Below are 18,069 nucleotides of genomic sequence, written 5' to 3'. Positions count from 1 at the left end.
CTCCGATAAATAAATTATTTTATATATACACATTTTAATATTTAACATCTTCTCAATATCTCCCTAAATCGTAGTCTATTTTTACTTTGCTCCGATCCACTCTTAAAGCCATCCCAAACCAAGTATGTTGGCATGGCTATGCATCAGATTGGTCTCCAGTGATTGGTTGGGGAAATGTCAAATCTCCCTCTCCCACGGAAATTGGTTAGAGTTTTAGGTAATGTCAAACTGAAGATGGAGTGTAACGGGTTAAAAATTCAGTCAGCACCTCGAAAGCTCACTAATAAAAACATTATAAACTGTTTGTTTAATCTGTATAAAGTCCAAAGTGTAAAAACAAAAGGGAAACCAGCCGAGACTCCAGGAAGTTATAGGTCCCGGCCAACAGCCCATAAAACAACCCCCTTAAAGCAGTGTTTTTTATACTGATCTTTTTATCTACATTAAACAAACAAGATACAATGTGTTAATCAGTGCACTTTGTATGCATGCTTTTTTTAACCTTTGGACAGAGCATGCTAACTGTTTCCAGTCCTTATGCTAAGCTAAGCTAGCCGGCTGCCAGCTTTAGCTTCTTTTTTACCGTACAGGCATGAGTGTCAAACCGTCAAACTATTCTTCTAAAGGTTACAAAGTTGAAATGATGGCTCTTGCAGCAAATGGCCAACAGGCTAATTTACTGGATTACTCCTCAATGAGGTGTTGTTAATGCTGTCACAAAACCTGACAGATGGGTCATGGTGAAAAAGCATGGCGATATCAAATGAGTTCAAATGAGTCTGGTGGCCGGTGTTGGCACACTGAATGCGCCTCCCTCACATTTGAAATGGGCCAATGCTGGAGCAGAGGGGGTTCACACCATCAGCACAATGGGGGGATGGGAAGGACACCCAGACAGTCCTTCTATTTCCAAGAACTGCAGTTTTTGGCGGGGAAAAGAAAAAACGTTCCTCATTCACATTTTTTCCCTCCCCTCCTCTTAGTTGTGACGCATGTAAGTAGTGAACTGGAAGCATGCTCTAGTTTGATTGAATATTTGCACATTTTGAGCCTCAGTAATAAAAACAATGTAGACAAGCAAGTGTTGTACCAAATATAATATATAGCACAATAGTTGTTAACCCAGTGTTGGCTTAACACTTTTTAGTTAGAACAAAGAGCAATAAAAATGTAAAAATATTTTCAACAGACTTTCAAACAGATTTTCTCCCTTCCATTAACTGAAATAGTAGGCTCAATTGAGGAGCAATTCTAACAAAGTAGACGTCTGAGACAAAGCAGGTTGTGTAAAGTCCTTTCAGCTCGTCATATTGTTAACTCCATCTGGGGCCATCCTTGCTAAAAAAAGAAGAAGTATGTAGTCAAGGTACTTTTGGATAATGGCATAAGCATTATCTGCACACAGTCAGGCAGCGACATAGGTAATCTTTTTTTAATTTGCAGAAAGCCGCTAAACACATGGCACAGACCACCCAGGAGCAGGGTGGGGGCAGGTTTGAATGTTCATCAATGTCAGTCTTTGCCACTTGTGCAGAATCCCCAGTCTCCAGAATGTCTCTAGAGGTGGAAATACATATTCTTCAACACTTGAAGTTGAGTTAATTAAAGCCACTACAAAACCTTGACTTTAGCTGGGGGCTGTGCCAGTAATGCCTCTATAGGATTAGGCTGCCCTCCTCAGTACTGGCCTCTCCCTCTCCCTCCTCCTCCCCCCCTCCCTCCTCCTCCTCCTCCCCTCCCCCCCTCTCCCTCTCCCTCCTCTCCCTCCTCTCCCTCCTCCTCCTCCCCTGCCGCCTCCCCAGCCTCTGCCACGGCCGCTGCTCAGGTGTCCGGCCGAGCGCCTCAGCTTCCTCCGCTCCTCGTGGTGTTCCTGCTCTGCCTGCTGCTGCTTCCTCTGTTGATCCGACTGTAAAAGGAGGAAAGAATAACGCATGTTAAATAAATAATGTCCTGCTGTGTATTTCCCCCGCCTGTCCCTTCATGGAGTAAAGTAATTGTTCATTCATACTTTGGGGAGACCGCAAGCTGTATGAACCATTACTCACTTCCAGGTAATATTTTAATGTCCACTCAGGTGAATAAACCAAAACTTGCTCAGCTTGTTTCTCTGATAACTTAAGATCCAGACAGCTGATGACTACAATCCTTCATCAGGTAAAAATATATAGTAAAAGGACCAAGATCTTAAAAGTGTAAGGTGAAAATGTGGCTTAAAAATGAATAAAAAGTACATTTATGAAATTACAGCAACACTGTCTCAAGGGGATAAATCGCCATTACAGGCGGCTAAACCAAACTGATCTTTTCCTTTATTAAAATGACGGATTTCTCTAGGTAAATATAAATTTAAAATATAGGTCTAGCCGCACATTTTAATGTCGAAATGTTACATACGTACCGTTTTCTTATATTGCATGGTGAATTATTGACTTATTTATTGTGTTTTCTCACTGCTTTAGAATTCTTTATTATTCTTGTACATTCTCATTGACATCACTCTTAGTTAATACTTTTTAATAATTTGAGTATGTTATTGGTGGTATGTGATGCTGGCTTGTTCTCATTCTCTATGTACAATTCTTTTCACTAATAGCTATATATAGCTTATAGCAAAATATAGCTATTCAGTAATTTGACCACAAGTGTCTACAGTGGGCAAGCGCTGTTTTTTGTTACTGAGGCCTTTCTAAAAAATAATGTTTCTGAGAGACTGTATGATGTTAAACCTTCTCACCAATACATCTTGGTGCATCCTCTCCACCTTCAACAATTGGCTGCACTAGTTGGTTCACAGTTGACAATGGAGTGAGTTATAGGAGAGACAGAGGATGGTGCACCGCGCCAACACTTTACCTTTTTGAGACTGAAGGTAAGCTGCTTGCTGCCCACTGCAGTGTCGGTCATGGTGCCGGTTCCAGAGTGCTCCTCTAATTTCAGACGGTCCTCCAATGAAGCCCTGAATAGAATACACACATTCCTCAGACACCATATACCAAACAGAAACACAGTGCTATCAGAGAGCAGGGTTATTGTTGTGCTGGAGTTTTATTTGTTATTGTTATAATAAAGTATTCTTATTTATTGACAAAGAGTCTTCCATTACTGGACAGGTTAGTTCATGCCCCCATCATAAAGAGCTGCAAACCCTAAAGCAGGCTGAATAATTATTAGGGTTTTAAAGAATGTCCCACACTAAACCAGCACTCCTTTAACAGTTCCACTTGATACATTTAGAAAACACATACTTCTGTAGTCTCTGCTTGCGGGCCATGTCGTTAAAACTTCTGAACTCCTCCCCGGCTTTGATCTGATAATATTGAGGCCGGCTTGTCTTCTTGCTCTCGGCAATGTTTGAGGTTTCCTCGCCTCCGTTCTGCTCCGTCTCCAGCAGGACAGTGTTGCGGTCTGCTTCCTTCCTCTCCTGCCTGCGGCGATCTCGGCCCTCCTCCCACAGCAACCTCCGCTGCTCCCTCACCTCCTCCACCCAGCTCTTGTCGTCGTCCGAGCTCTCCTCCTCGGAGCTGGCTCGCCCCTCGGGCTCCTCGTCCTCTTCATCCGCCTGGATGGAGACGTTACAAAGCTATTCATGTGATATTCTTTCTTGGCACTGAGGACAGGCCTGAAGCCTTATCCTATACAATGTCTAGCTTTAGTGTGTGACTGTGAACAAGAGATAAACAGATGACCGTGTCCAGGATTGTGGAGCGCTGTGGGCTAATATCACACTTAATACAGGATATAGTATTTATTTAGTTACGCTTCTTTTTTCTGGCACAAACCAATTTAAATCCCGGATAAGAGCTGCTTCCTCTCACGTGGGAGCAGCTCAAAACTTAGCAGTTCAAGCCTGATGTCCTACACTTCTACACATACTTGCATCTCTAAATGCCTGGAGATTGTAAAACTGTAGTTTCTATATCAGTGCGGGAAATGTAAGTGACCGTTAAGTTCAGCGTTACCTGTTGGGAAGCGGCAGCCTGCTGAGCCAGCAGACGCAGCTTCTTCTTCCTCTTTTGTCCGACCTTGGAGACGATGGGGTTGAGGAGACGGAACTCTTCGCTCCGCTCGTCCACCTGGTATTCTGGGTTTTCGAACATCACCTTGAAGCGGTCGTCCCCCAGGACGCTGGGGAGAGTCTGCAGATTTGAAAAGTTGGAAAGTTGATGGTTTTTCTCTTGCTTGCAGATAGTGTGGTGCGAAAGACATCCAGGTCAAGAGGTACAGAAAGAAACTTTAAAACTTTATTTCAACTTCAGTCGCATTTCATAAGAGACAGAAAGAACAGAATACAAAGAATAAACACAAGCTCATGACAGATGAGTTTTTTATTGCTGTGATAAAGACAGATTACAAAATGAATGTGGTTATGTCACAATTTGCTACTATGTCCTCCTACCTTGCCCTTCTTTTTCCTAGAAGCCAGCTCTGCCTCGTCATCACCCTCCTCCATCAGCTTGAGAGCCAGCTCCTTGTTCACCTTGGGCAGTTTCTGTCTCAACCAACACATTGCACATTTGATTACACAAACAGTTAACAGGCAATATGATCCAGTTAGCTTCATTTGTAAAGAAACATCGCCATTTTAATAAATATTTACTAAGCTTAAGTTATTTGTTTTAAACTTTTGAGATGACTGACGCCCCGTTCTCACATGTCTCACTTGTCACATACAGACAATATTGTGTCAACACTGTAAATTCCAACAAAACTACTTTGTAACGTTCAGGTAAATATCATGGTTTTGGTAAAAAATAAATTAAGGACATTTTTATGTAAATTAAGTTAATAAGTTAAGTAGTGAACGCAAATAAGCCAACGGTTGACCTTTGGTCTCACAAGGTACACAAAAAACATGTGGAAGTCATGTGTTTGCACTACGCCACCTCACGTCTGGAGCTCTTGCTCTGAGATTATTAGATTAATATTGCTGCAGTGTGAAATAATATGCAAAAAGCTCAAAATGCGTAGTGATAACACGGTAAATTAATAAATCGCCCTTTGGTGAGACCAGGCTGGGGGAACAGCTTCACAGGCAGTAACCATTACAAACCGGCTTGAAAAATAAACTTTGCTCTATGAAATGTTAAGTGGACCCGATACATGTCAACATCAGGAATGTGCGCTAACAAAGTGAGAAATGTATAAGAAAGTTAATGCTATTTGTTTTCAATACTGAGTCCAAAGACTATCATTTGCAGGATTTATTTCTCTTACACAAACATTCTTCTCGGGCCACAGATTTGAACAGTAAGCTGGAACCACTAGTGGAAAGATGAAACCGTGTGTCAGGACCGCTCACCTTAACCTGCACTCTCTGTGTCCTGGACTCCTCGATCTTCTGGCGGATCTTATCCTTGCGATACTCCTCGTATGCAAAAGGATTTGCCATGCTTTTGACCTGCGGACAACCAAACAGTAAAGAGACACTTTACCAAAAGCTTTTGTCTGATATGTCATCGGTCTGAATTGACCAACTCAGCTAAGTATTTAAGATACGTTAACACAAATTTGATATGGCAGTTAGACACCTTACCTTGTGATAAAGCCTGATGTCCATGAAATAGCCGTGCATGTAGGCTCTCAGGAGAGATGATCCCACCAGGTGAGACAAACCTGACAAAATAAAACAAATTCAAAACACCAGCCAGCTATTTATGAGTAAAAATTGAATTGATCAGAAAATCTGAGCAGAAACATTGGAGATGTTTTGCCATGTTAGCAGTGTGTTGGTCAGTCTGTCCAACACTTTGGTCCAGATTGAAATATTCTCTAAACTCTTAAGACATTTATTTAACAGGGGCTTTTTTCAATATTTTTTTGTACTGTTGATGTCATGAATACTTTCACACTACGGAACAAGGTCGACTTATTCTGAGCTTTTGCATCGCGAATAGAAAAGGCATCAACCGACCACGTTGTCGACAACAGGTTGAGTTCCAGTCCTTTTTACCTTTCACAATAAAAGCCCTAGACATAAAATATTTGCATGAGAGTATTTTGCATTTTCGAGTTGTTTATTCGCCAAGCCTCTGATGTGTAAAGGCCTTTAGTCTCGTTGTTTTCATGATTTACCTGAACATTAATTTGTTTAACAGAAACTATTTTGTGAGATTCAGTCTAAAAAGTAGGAGAAACAAGAACTCCACCCTGAGATTACTCCGTCCCTGATGTGGATGGGAGCAACAGCATGCACAGGTGAGAGCGTGTAGATAGAGGGACAGAGAGAATGTTGAGTAATTGCTCTGCCTAAGATCTCCTGACAATGTGTTCTACGCAGGCTGCCTCTGGGTTACATAACAGGGCCACATCACACAGCTTCTGTAAATCAACACTGCTGTTCCCCTCCCTGCCCCCTCATCTCCTTTTATTCCACAGCAGCCAACCACCTTTCTGCTTCTTGTCATTTGATCTCTTTACTGCTGAGCCTGCATTCCAATGTTCATTCAACCCTTCCAATATCCACTCCCCCCGACCCTTCTTCCACACCCACACCCACACACACCTTCTTCTTCTTCTTACCTAAAACCTCTCAATCTTTTTCTAGGCCTCTAGTTAAATAGTTTAGCCACCCGTACAAAGATAAAGGTGTAAAGTGTCTCAGATTGATTCATAGCTTTGGGTTTTACTTTCAGGGCTGAAATTAAATTCCCTCTTTATACAGTGATCTCTTTTATTCTCTGTGCTTTTGAACTAAAAGAAGAAGAGTAAATGAACCAGTTGGAGTTGCTTGATTTGGGGAAATATTTTCTGTGTAATTTGTTGTATCACTTTGAGATTTGTCTCCACATGCAATGCGCTTTGTGAGGAGAAATTAAGGCAGCAAGGTCTCACCCAGATTGTCCAGATCCTTCCGTGTTACAAACTTGTAGTCATCGTACACTGTGCTCTCCGGACTCTCCTCCAGCTCCTCTGTCAAGTTGTCAAGGAAGGAGCACCACCGAGGTGCAGGGCCCAGGGCCTACACACACACACACACACACAGACACAGACACAGACACAGACACACAGACACACAGACACAGACACACACACACACACACACACACACACACACACACACACACACACACACACACACACACACACACACACGCACAGTTCAGATTTAGACTGTTGAGTAAGTATGAAACCTGTCGTGTATTTGTTGAAACAAAAATAGACTAACTGTCTGAGCTCATGTTTCCATTCCAGCTTTTCAAAAGGACTGTGGAATTGTGCTGACGTGTAATCCAAAACTGCAGAGTGTCACTGCTTCTTAGGTTGAGCAAATCAAGAAGGAACTCGATTTCATTGAACTGGTTATACAACCAAATACATATGCAGCCTGTCAAGAGGGGTTGTGAGTAGCTTTGTTTTAAAAGATAATTAGACCTTCATACAACACTTGCATGCAGCATGTACATACGTTAATGTTAGCAACGCTATGAATGTTCTAAGCGACATTCCCCCGTCTTTGGGTGTAAATCAAATTGATTTGTGGTGGTAAAATGTAGAAAGATTCTCTGGGCTGAAATAATTGGCATGACAGTATATGTGCATTCCTGTCTGCAGCTGGACTTGATACAGTTAAGAAACAGCACTTGATTTACCCTGATCATGTATCTATGGTATGCTTATTATCTTAAAAATAAACCCTGTAAAACTCAAGTCTTGTCGTGAGAGGTGTTCCATATTTTCAGTTTACATGTTATCAGCTATTTGCTAATGAAGGCTACGGCCAGTTTTGCTGACACAAGAGCGACGGGGTAGACTTTGATTTCAGTTCTAAATCTGTGCCAGCATGTCCATTTCATCTCATCTATTTCCTCCAAGGGAGCCTGAAATTTGTGCAGCATTATTTGCATATTTCAGAATTTGTCCGACCATTTGTTGAATAGCAACAAAGCGATGGGGCGCTTCTATTTTAACCAGCGCAGCTTTTTTCGTTTTTACAACACTGGTTTAGCGGTTCAGGAAACTCACAGACCAATTACATGCGAGTTAAGCCATCTCACGTGATGCTACTCAGCCAATCACATCTGTGCATTTCAACCGGCAAACATTGCGACTCTGAATACAGACCGATGAGAGGCGAGTGACACACGGAAAGACGAGCTAGCGATACAGAGAGAGAAGACGGAGAAAGGGAGAGACACTGAAGAAAGAAGGCAGCTTTAACACTGAAGAAGAGACGAGTGAGCGGCAGACAGGGAGAGAAAAATAACTACTCATGGCGCTCTCCAAGAAGAGAAAAGTCAACAGAGCTTTCAACCCAGAATGGACTCATTCATGTTCATCCTTCCCACTGGGAGCACAACACCAGCGTCTCATATGCTCAGAGACCGTGGTGCTCATTAGAAGTGGTGATGTGAAACGCCACTATGAGACAAAGCACAACGTTTTTGACCAAACATACCCACTCAAGTCTGAACTGAGGGCACAGAAAATAAGCACTCAGAGCTCAATGTGATTTTGATTTGTGACAAAATAAAGCAAATAGTCCACCTGTCATCATCATCAGCATCATCAGCCACAGAGACAGTTTAACCCAGGATGTGCTAGCCTGGGTTAAAATGTTCAATTGTTAAAATGTGTTCAGACTGATTTATTCTAACGGTGGTTGAGAGTTAAATTAAGATGTGAAACAGTTAAAGAAAAAGGGAAACTCAAGCTGCTGCTACACTTTATTTTATTTTTCTAAGACTTTCTTTGACAGTCAGTTGTTGATGACGTGCAGACGTTGATACAGCTACTAGGCTACTTCAATATATATCACACTAATTCATAACGCAAGTTAGACATTATGATTCTCCGGACCATTGCTTGTGGAAATTTTCTCTAACTGGACCTTTTAGAGTTTTAGTTGAATACCCCTGGAATAGACTATACTCAAGAGTTTCTGCCTGTTCTGTGGAATCTGTTCGCTCCAGGCTGTGTTTCCACTTTTGGTACCATGTCCCTTTATCCATTTTGTTTCCCATAGTGGATAGTACCACCTCAGTGTGCCGCTGATCGGCGTAGCGTCGCTGCATGAAACATTTCCTTTCATCGGCAACCAAACAGAGGATTGTCTGCACTTCAACAATTAGCTATTACTAATGCTATTTTGTTTTTTTTATCTGGGTCAAGAGAATAACAAAAATTGCCGTCACTTTGACAGTAACTTGGCTATTTAAAGATCGCAAATTTGCGCAGAATGTCCTGTGTTGCGGTAGTGATTATTCTCTCTGACCCATCAGTGGTACTAAAAAAAAGTACCAGGCAGGTACTATCCACTAATTTTGCTAATGGCAAATCAAAAAGAGAGTGTCGAGTTAAGTAGAGCCGTGCAGTACCATGCAGTGGAAACGAGGCATGCCACGGTGAGGCCAATGTCGACAGAATCCAGCCTCCAGCACCTGGTCTTTGTTTTAGTTTCATAATTGCTGAGCTTCAAGCTGACAAAGCTTCAAGCTGTCCTACAGAGATAATCAGAGCTGTGTGGGCTGAGCGCAGCTTTTCTACGAAGAAACTTTACATAAGCATAAATGGCAGGTTGCTAACAAGTCTGAACGCAGAGCCTGGTTTTTCTAAGGAGTTTGCTTCCTGAGATCATAATCGACCCCATAAAAAGCCTCTCAGGAGAGGAGGAACTTGGCAAAAATCTAAATGTGCCGTCTGAACTCACCTCAGAGATACACAAAGGCTAAATTCCTCAGAAAATGACATTCTGTGGGTTAAAGGGAGCCAACACGCACAAAACGGTCAATTCCACATATTGTAAATAGCATTTCCTAACCGATAAAGGATTTTGAAACCTATTTTGTTTTACAATGCTAACATTTTAATGTTGAAACTGATAACCGCAGTATTTTATAAAAAAGAAGTGTCAAACTGAGTTGAGAAATTAAAGCAGTAAAGCTCCCTTTATATCATGAATGTTCATGCACACTTCTGGGAACTTGATGAACCCGAGATTTTCCAAATGGTACACAATGGTACTGATCCAACAAGGGCTGGGATTAACAATTATTTTAATTATTATACATTTTCATCATTGTTTAATCTTCCAATTCTTTTCTCCATTAATTTCTTCAATATTTGGTCAAGTAGGGTGGTAGAATTTTCTAAATTTACAAAGCTATTAAATAAATATTGACTTGAAAAAGGGGAAATATCATGAACATCTCATTTTCTTCCCTGCTTGTGCACGAACATGTGGATATCTGGAGCGTCCACCAATCCACACATTTTGAAATAAGATAACCCAACTTAAGTTTTTCGTGGGCTGCCTAGGTCATACAACATGAGATTCAGAACTGCGAACTTTGCCACATGCAGGCTCATTAGAATATATTACATTAAAGCATGAAAACATGTTCTATTAGAAACCCCAAGTATGAAGCTGAAAATTAGCAAAATATGTCCCCTTTAAATAATTAACAACATCGTTGTTTCAGCTGTAGATCCAGCACGTATTCCAACAGCTAAGGGATGGACTCTCCTAACCCTTTTAATGCAGGACAGAAGCTACAACATTCAGCACATCCATGTCCTTCATGTCTGGAATCTACCATTTACACAGAGCAAAATCTAGTTTACAGCCCCCCCCCCACACACACACACACCTTCTCGAAAATAACAACGCTGTCAGATCATATCAGAGTCACAGGACAGTCTGTTGACAACAACAAGCTCTCAGCAGCTTTACTCATTATGCGGCGTCCTTGTGAGAACCACATTTATGAGAGAAAATAAACTGCCCACTCATTGCTTGCTTTCTCCCACACATGTCCTTAATAAAACACCTGAGTAACTCAAGTTTTTACAAACTGTTCTGTAACACATTTCATTGCACAATTAAATATGTGTCTAGATAAGCTTGTCAGCCCAGGAGCCGAAGGACAGGATGTGAATGTGACCCGTCTGTTGCAGGCTGTTATGGCAACAGTAAGAATTAGAAATGCCTCTGCACTCACCGGGATGTAGAATGTGTTCATCTTGGGATCCTCATTGGCAGTGAAGAGCATACCTGACAAGGGGACACAGGATGCAGGCCGAACAATGTGAGGACGGAAGCAGGGCAGATATTAATAGAGCTCATCTGTGGCGTAAATACTTAATTTAGTTCCAGTTGTGTATATTTGAAGGTCCCATTACACTTTAAAAATTAAACTGGTATGTGAAATAATAAAAGTGGCTAATGAAGATTTTATTTTGCATAGCCTAAGGGCAGAAATAATTTCCGTCTAAGCAAATGAGAAGGGAATAACAAAAATGTAAAAACTTGTTAGGCAGCTCAAAGGAAAAAACATTAGAATTTGTGAGCTATAAAATGTTGGGAGGAGTCTTTTAACTCACTGCTCTATAAACAGCTTTAAGGATGAAACCCTGCATTTTAAAAAAGCTACCTAAAGACAAAACTTGGAATGATTTCAATGTAACTTACGTGTGAAAGTTCACCTTTAATTGTGTTCCTTGCAATGACAGACAAGACATAACTGCAAAATCAAACTGTGTGAACTGTATCTGTAAGATGGCACCACCTTGAGGTGAAAGGCAGCTGCATGAACGCTAGAGGTTGTGACCCACCACCCACTTTCATTCCTCCTGACCCCTCCTCACTTTATTAGTGACTATATTTGTCCCAATACACTTTAAAGTTACTATTCATGTTGGTGTGTGTGTATATACCTATATATTTTACACTTCATTTGTATGTAGTACACTGTGTTTAGAAAAGAGCTATGAGAATTGTAAATCGATCGCTTTATTAAAAACCAACCAACGCTTTATTTATTAACTGAGATGCTTTAAAATGTTCTGATGTTGTTGAATTTAAAACTGCACAGATAATTTAAGCACAAAATACTTTGCTTCCTAACTGTAATCCGAGGTGGTTTTAAATTAAAGAGAGCTGGTATGAATTTAGGGGAATAGATATTATTAAAAGAAAAACAAGGTTAACAACAAATATAAAGAATAGACGTACATCTGTCAAACTGGTGGAACTGGTGGAACGGTTAAGACAAAGAAGTAAGAATCTGTAGTAAAAGAAAAAAGGCAAACAACTACAAAACAGAGATGTGATTATTATTTTTGTATGAAACTGTTGGAACTCTGGTTCTGCGTTTTGTTTTGGTATAGCCCAAACCTAGTAGTGAAAGGGTTATTATTAGAATATTGTAAATACGGTAGATATAATAAGCGTATGCCTGCTATTTTTCTTTTCTTTCCTCTTTAATGCCTTATTCTATTTTATGTGCATTCTTTTTGGAAAACCATCAAGGACCAAAATATATTATTACTACTATTATAGTTTTTAGAGTTACTTTTCTATGCATCTCCTCTTGTACTTCTGCTGCTGAGACACGTGTGTTGACCTGCATAAGTCAAATAAAGTGAATCTTTTGTTTCATGATCTTGTTGGAGATGTTGTCCTCACCTGAATTAGGGTAGATGCAAACATCATTGATGTTGGTCTGAGGCTGTATGGAGGAGAAGGCCTTGCCCTGTGGTGAAAAGATAGAATGAATAAAGAGATAAACAGCATCAGAAAGAGACTAGAAAGATGTGGGTCCAGTCCTGATATTAGCGTAAGGACGCTGAAAACACATCATCAACATGCAGCACAAGTCGGGTCCTGTAACTGAATCTTACAGTGTCTTTGTTCCAGACTTTTATAATCTTGGAGTCGGCAGATATAACCAGGTCCAGTTGATCGTGGAAGTTGAGTGACTTGATTGGAAGGTTATAGAAGTGGTCTTTAACCAGGAGTGGCTGGTTGGAGCGCAGGTCATAGAGCAGCACCTTCAAGACAGAGCAAAGGGTGCATAACACATCGGTCATTCAAAAATCTATTCCAAATGTGTTTAATCAAAACCAACAGCAAATGGCTTCAATAAACCAAAAGAGGCGACATCACAAGGGCACTGGCTGCTCCTGACCTTTTCACTCAAAGTTGAGCTTGTTTTGAGAACAGTGTAACCTTTTAAGAGGAGACAGAATGACATCAGCCAATTCATAGTGAGTCAGCTGATCTCATGAATAACAGGCAGAAGTTCACCCCGTGTGGGCAGCTGCTAGCTAACAAACAGAGAGGAAGTGCAACCGAGTAGACCAGTGTTAAAGTGTTTTCTGACAGACATGCCTTCGGGACTGATATCTGAAATCATGAAAATATTGTTTGTCACATTTGTTTGAATTACTAGCCCAAAACTTTGCTTAAAACGCACAATATGTTATTTTCTGCCACAAGAGGTCAAATCAAAAGACTGAGTTTGGTGATGTCGTGAAGTAGCGTGGGATCGTGGAAGTTGTTCATTGTCATTGTTCAAGAGGTTTTTATCAGCAGCCAAAAATATGCGCTTGAGGTCTCCTCCTCTCCACAACAAACGGACACAGTGAGTAAAACCCATAAAAACACAGAATAAAGCAGTTTCACGTCAAAAATCAGCGTTTTGCCGACATCATCTGCCGAGAATGTTTACTCAGCTTCTTTCTCTGATAACTTAAGATCCTTACATCCTAAAATTCTTCATCTGGTTAAAAACAACCAAGATCTAAAAAGTGTAGAGTAAAGATGTCGCTGGACAAAAAGACAATTTATGATTCTGGCAGACAGCCAAAAAGCATGCGCAAAGGGGCGACCAAATGAAACTGAATATTACCAGGATTAAAATGACGGATTTCTCAAGGTTTGAAAATTGTTGGAAACATTTTGTGATGATGAAAGTACACAACTCAACACAATATAAAACATGGGTCCTAGTTGTTCCTGAACATATTAATGTGGAAATGTTACATATTATATCTTTAATGTTTGTGGCTCACCTGTCCTGTGCTCGTTCCTACTGCCATGGTGAGCGAGCCGTTAAACTTCAGAGCACTTATTGAGGGCAAACTTTGAACTCTGTCAACAAAAACACAATGAGAATGACACAAGTGAGACGCAAAAAACTAAAATATGCAATAATGCTAAACACGGTGACAAACAGGATAAAAGTGTGAATCAGATGAAAGCCGGACATTTCTAATTCTAATGATGTTTTTGTGTAGCAGAGATACAGGCAATGGAGAAAAGTGGTATGTGGCTCCATATGCATCGTCAGCTTGACATCAACTGAAAACATTTGGCATCTTAGTGTGGCAGCTTGGTACATACTCTGCTCCCTCAGCGAGGCTGCTCAGGGCACAGTCCAGCTTGCCCACTCTGTTCCGGACACGGGGGTCCCAGCATTCAACCCTTCCCTGGTAATGATGTCAAACAGTCAGACAAGTGCAGGGCAACGGAAGATTTGACAAAGCTTCCAACTCCTGACTTTAAAAAGATTTTCTTAAAACCAACTTGGACATTTTAAGACAAATTAAAAGCTACACTGGGCAACTTCTCATGTTGGCAGCTCCTAATGTAACTTGAACTTTATAAATACTCAGAAATCATGTAGCATGCTTATTTTTATCAGCCCAGCTGGTGTTTGATCCATATCTGTTGTGGCAGTTTAACTGAAGCATCTCTGCGACTGTTTTGTTTTACTTTAAGTGACAGTCACAGTCAGCTAATAGCTGGTGCCACATTTCACACACAGCCTGCTATGACACTTACCTCAGAGGTTCCTGTGGCAAACAAATGATGGACGGGGTTGATGTCACACACATTGTTTTCCCTGAAAAGTCAAGAAAAACGGGCACCATGAACATCAGCTGTGAGCAATCGCAGTTATCAGTTATTGTCAGATCGCATCATAGACTTTAGTGGTACAACAATTTTAATGTTTTCACCTGGCTGAATCTTAAGTTAAAGTCGGCCTTCCATGCACATTTTAAAGTATGTAACATATATTCTACTAGGCTTAATATGTTGTCTATCATGGATTTCCTACATAAAAATAAAATAAATGAAAACTCTGAAAAAGGGGCTGAGAGCACATCTCCTCTTTCTCTAGCATTTAGAAATTCTGGATCTGGCATCACCCAGCCCCGCCCAGGTTGAGCAGTGCACATCCCGACAGCGCAGCGCTGAGCTCCGGAGCGATGAGTTTCAGCAGCTGGTCTATTTTCTCCATTAAAGGAAACATCTGAGAGATTCAGTCATACATGTTCGACCCAGATGAAGAGTGTGCAGACGTGTCAGAATGTAGACTAGAGTAATATAAAGTGTAGCTAGCATCTTTTATTTGTTAGCTTGTAACTGGCAGTGGCCGATACAACATCAGTGGTTGTGAAACATCCAATACTAGTGGGATTTTTTTGGTAGATATAGAAGGAAGCTCCAGGGTTCTAGCTAATGCTAACTCTCGCTCTCTGTACTGACAAGTCCCTTCTGTCCTCTCTTTTTTATGGAGGGGATCTTTAACGGTTATTGGATCATACAAGTACCACTGCACCTAAAAACTATCAACAGTTAGGGCAGAAACCTTCTTATACTTACACAGCATCGGTCTGAAGGGAGTTGAGGAAGCGCCCTTGTTCCAGATTCAGTCTAAACACCTGGGAACTGAAAATGAAAACCAAATATTAACAATGTCACCCAACCACAGAAGAAATACAAAAAACATGGCCTCTCTCTCTCATCAGTGTGAATGTGGACAGGAACTATTCCTAACCCCTAGCGGAAACAAGAGTCCAAACTGAAGCAGCTGATGTTGATCACTTGCGGTCCCTACAGGCCTTAACAACTATCTTTCAATTATACTCTCACCTTGTCCCCACAAAAAAGAGGTCACAGGAGGGGTAGTGGTAAGAAAAGTCCCGTCCAAACTTTGGAATACGTGTCTTGTAGTATTGTCCATGCTGGGAGTGCAACTCTACGTAGCGGTCACAGTGCAGAAACACCAACTGTACAGGCACACAGATAAACAGATGGTGAGTTTAAAAGAAAATGCAGTCAAAAATTATGATTTTGTTATTGCATTTCCATTTTGAGAGTAAATTAAGTGTAATAAAACCATAACCAGCTGTGCTATTTAAGAATTTACTACAAAGATAACGTACGTTTTTCCAAAATACCCTCATGTGTACTGTAGTGATGTGTGAGTCACCTCTAAAGACAGCTTTCACCACCTCCAAAGCTATAAAATATATATTTTTAAATATATGGGAAAATCTGGCAGTTTTGTGTAAAACAGTACTAGTTGGCATAAGTGTGGCACATTAGTAATTACTGTTTTTTTTTAAATATGATTGGTGCTGAGAAATTGTACAAATGAATACATATGCAGCCATTAATAGCTGGTTGCTCTGCTGAAAATTAAACTTTCCCCCCCAATTGTATGAGGTTATAAGGCATAAAATAAAAGATTGGACAACAGTTTATTCACAATAAAGTTAGTCATTTTACAAACTAAGGATCTAATGATCCCTGTGAACACTTGGATAACTACGATGTCCAGTTCTTATCATTTTACAGGCGCGCCAACCAAAGTGTGATTAGCAGTTTCTCATAACCTCACACTTACTTTAAGTGATGGCATGACAATACTATGCATTTCGAAAACCAAAAACATATTAAACCATGTGCATACTATTTCATGGCAACACGATCATGCATACAAAATAACATTTACAACATAATCTGAAGATGGTTCGGGCGAGCGTATCCTACCTTAGAGTAGTCATCAGAGAGGATGTCAAAAGCCACAACTTTAAGAGAGAGGGAAAAATAATGAATCAATTAAGCCATATATGCCATGCATGCCATACAACAGGTAGGTGTGTCTACTGACTTACTATCTGAATCCAGACAGCGCTCAAACTTCAGGGACAACTGGTAGGTGTCATAGCAGCGAATCCTGGGTTTGTAAGTGCCTGAAATGAATGGAAAACAAACGTAAAAACAAAATGTAGCGACTAAACACTCTCAAAGTTTTGCTGAAACACTGTCCAGTTTGCCTTACCTGTTGCCAGGATGAACTGCCCATCCCTGGACACTTTGATAGAGGTGCACACTGTGGGCATCTCAAAGTCCTGGATGAGCTCAATCCTGCGCTGGATATCTGGAAATGAACAAAATATGAAAAGTCAGAGTAATGACATACATTTCAAAGACAATTAACTTGTCTGCAATGCTGAAATTGTATTGGTCAACTCACCAACATCTTTCTTTTGTAACTGCCTCTTTTTCCGATCTGACAGCCACTGCATTAAAGAGGGAGAGGTGATTAGGATTTGGCATACAGATGCTTAGTTACAGCAACACTTCCAAATCTTATAACTATGTTTCATATTACTCTCTTCTGGACTTTGTTGGGTTTATTTTATCCTCTATTACTGTTACATCATTTACTGAAATGAGTGGTGCATGATAAAGGTTTTAAGGCTGAACTGAGGAGTCTCAAATGATGTTCTACTATATAGCAAGGTGTGTTCCTTTTGCTAAATGACGTTATATGAAGGAAGTGTGTTGTTGAAGAGTTTGGCATTGACATTTTCTCAATACACAATGTAAGGACTACTTTTGTCAAGGCTAGTTGTGTTAGCTAACAGTTAGCTAGCTTGCCTCAATGTAACGTTAAGCAGTGACTTTATCTGTAACTGCGCTGGAGCGAGTCGTGCTTCTTACCTCTGGAAGAGATTTCCCATGGCTTAAATTGTAAATCTTCACGTCATTCACACTAGATATCTGCATTGTGGAAAGTGAACAAGACTCTGGTCACACATAACACTGTTACTACACACCGGTAAACTGCACCGAACCCACGTTGTAACTTCGGAGCAAAAACAGGAAGTGAAGGTGAGCTTTCCGAAATAGGTCCGAGTAGAAACCACACTGACTGAACACAGTCCCCCTCCACTCCAAAGTTATTCTAGGTTTAAATCAATAAAAAAAAAAACAGATTTTCTCTCTCTTGTGCGCACAAGTTAATTATAATGTGGGAAGAAGTTATATGTTGTCTGTAAGGAGCCCTTAAAGTCCCATTAAATGATCCCCCCTTGTGAGAATATCACCATACGGGACTTCAGGGGCTCCGTAGAAACACAATTATTCATAAAATTGGTAAAACACAACAAAAGATGTATCTTTATCTTGCACACTTACCGTTAAAAAACATAGCTTTTATCTAGACATAACATTATTTAGCTACGGAATTTTCTGTCACAGTTTCAAATTTC

At 40.6% G+C, this 18,069-nt stretch overlaps 1 protein-coding gene across 1 annotated transcript; it reads right to left on the bottom strand.

The window, feature by feature from the left end:
- Positions 1 to 1,726: 1,726 nt before the first annotated feature.
- Positions 1,727 to 17,723, bottom strand: nol10 (nucleolar protein 10; the record flags this gene model as incomplete). The annotated part of the gene is made up of 21 exons (XM_029461378.1): positions 17,519 to 17,723; positions 17,049 to 17,094; positions 16,854 to 16,952; positions 16,687 to 16,764; positions 16,562 to 16,599; positions 15,659 to 15,795; positions 15,389 to 15,454; positions 14,564 to 14,624; positions 14,123 to 14,208; positions 13,792 to 13,870; positions 12,619 to 12,768; positions 12,404 to 12,470; positions 10,938 to 10,990; positions 6,832 to 6,958; positions 5,534 to 5,613; positions 5,300 to 5,398; positions 4,397 to 4,489; positions 3,960 to 4,136; positions 3,246 to 3,559; positions 2,854 to 2,956; positions 1,727 to 1,906 (listed from the first exon to the last, which is right to left on the bottom strand). Coding segments are annotated over exons 1-21 (2,199 nt in total), but the record flags the coding sequence as incomplete, so codon positions are not given.
- Positions 17,724 to 18,069: the final 346 nt, after the last annotated feature.

Source organism: Cottoperca gobio, chromosome 22, assembly GCF_900634415.1.
Source record: "Cottoperca gobio chromosome 22, fCotGob3.1, whole genome shotgun sequence".
In the NCBI taxonomy this organism is placed as follows: Eukaryota; Metazoa; Chordata; class Actinopteri; order Perciformes; family Bovichtidae; genus Cottoperca; species Cottoperca gobio.
Note: the sequence above shows the minus strand (reverse complement) of the source record. Positions and strands in the feature narration are given on the sequence as shown.